Source organism: Fulmarus glacialis, unplaced genomic scaffold (assembly GCF_000690835.1).
Source record: "Fulmarus glacialis isolate BGI_N327 unplaced genomic scaffold, ASM69083v1 scaffold26874, whole genome shotgun sequence".
Classification (NCBI taxonomy): Eukaryota; Metazoa; Chordata; class Aves; order Procellariiformes; family Procellariidae; genus Fulmarus; species Fulmarus glacialis.
This window is the reverse complement of record NW_009207833.1, coordinates 35,515-36,763: the sequence shown is the minus strand read 5'-3', so window position 1 is coordinate 36,763 and position 1,249 is coordinate 35,515. Positions and strand designations below refer to the sequence as shown.

Genomic DNA, 1,249 nt, shown 5'->3' with positions numbered 1-1,249 from the left:
CCCGCTCCCACACCTCCGTCCCACCGGCTGGCAGACGGAGGCTGAGCTGCTGTTGCCCCGGCCGAGGCCGCAGACGGCGGACGCGGAGGAAAAGCCCCGTCTTCCCAGGAGAGAGCTGGAGGTGTAGCACTGTCGACTCATGGTGGCCGGGGGAGACGGGAGGTGAAGCGGTAACGGCAAAGCAGAAGGGCAAGAGAGGAGCAGGGAGTGAAAGAAGGAGATCTCCTTTAGCTTCTCTGAGGCAGAGCCCTTCTCCTTATATACATTTCAGGAGGTGCCTGAGATGCAAAAATTTAATTTATCCACTGGGTTTGGTCTGCCTGGCAGCAAGGAATGGCTTCCAACATTTTAAACCCACAGCAAACACTTCTATCTCATACGAAATAATGTGGAAATTAAAATAAACTGCTTTGCTTGCAAGCTTCAGTTTCAGGACTTATATTTTACTTAATTAATCTGCTTCCTTATTGTGTAATTATAGTTTAGCAAAATAATTCAAGGAGTTTTTATTCATGGCTTGTTTACGGTTCGGTTTCACCACAGCGTTTAATTATGTTTCAGGACCTCCTGCAAAAATGTCGTGGCAATGCCCTCTTCCAGGGTCTCGCGCCAGCTCAGGGCTGGCTCTTGAGCAATGACGGGTGGCGACAGGGAAGAAGGAAGGCATATCTGTCGGGAGCGTTCTTGTAAGCATTCATTTCTTCCTCTTTTCGGCTCTCGTAGGCGATTCGGTCGCAGCCGTGTTTGCCGGCTCGCGTGCTGGTGAGCGGAGCTGATGAGGACGGGGTTGGCAGCTTCCTTATCGATGGAGCGTGAACTGCGCGAGATGGTGCTGAGGACAAATTCGGTCAGGGGGCGGATGCTCTGGCAAATTGGGGGTTCAAGCACATGAAGTCAAGGCACTGGCCCAGCTGGGCTTCATGTGCCCCTGGCATTGAAGATAAGGCATTTCTGGGAAGCACTTCGCTGCAGACAGCGATTTATTGCCGAATTATGTGCCTAGGGAAGGTGATAATTGTGTTTAGTATCTGGGTGTGATGTGACTGGCGCACATGGCGAATTCATGCTAACGATAGCTGGAGATGCAACAAAGAAGTGAAGCGAAGTGTTACAAACAGGTTGAGAAATGTTAGCCGGAGTGAACTTTTTTCCTCGTATTCCTGTGACACACCTATTTGACATTAAATTATTCTAGTAATATCTGTTAATGAGAAGGTACCGTACCGTCTTAATTAAAATTCTTAAAAAG

The 1,249-nt window shown here is 49.1% G+C and overlaps 1 protein-coding gene across 1 annotated transcript in view; it reads right to left on the bottom strand.

Moving 5' to 3' along the window:
* The window catches only part of LOC104075694 (keratin, type II cytoskeletal 6B-like), a 5,815-nt gene extending 5,674 nt beyond the window's left edge, over positions 1 to 141 (bottom strand). The window contains exon 1 of the mRNA XM_009576277.1: positions 14 to 141. Within this exon, the coding sequence (XP_009574572.1) occupies positions 14 to 141 (128 nt within the window). The remainder of the gene's footprint in view (positions 1 to 13) is intronic.
* Between the last annotated feature and the right edge of the window lie 1,108 nt (positions 142 to 1,249).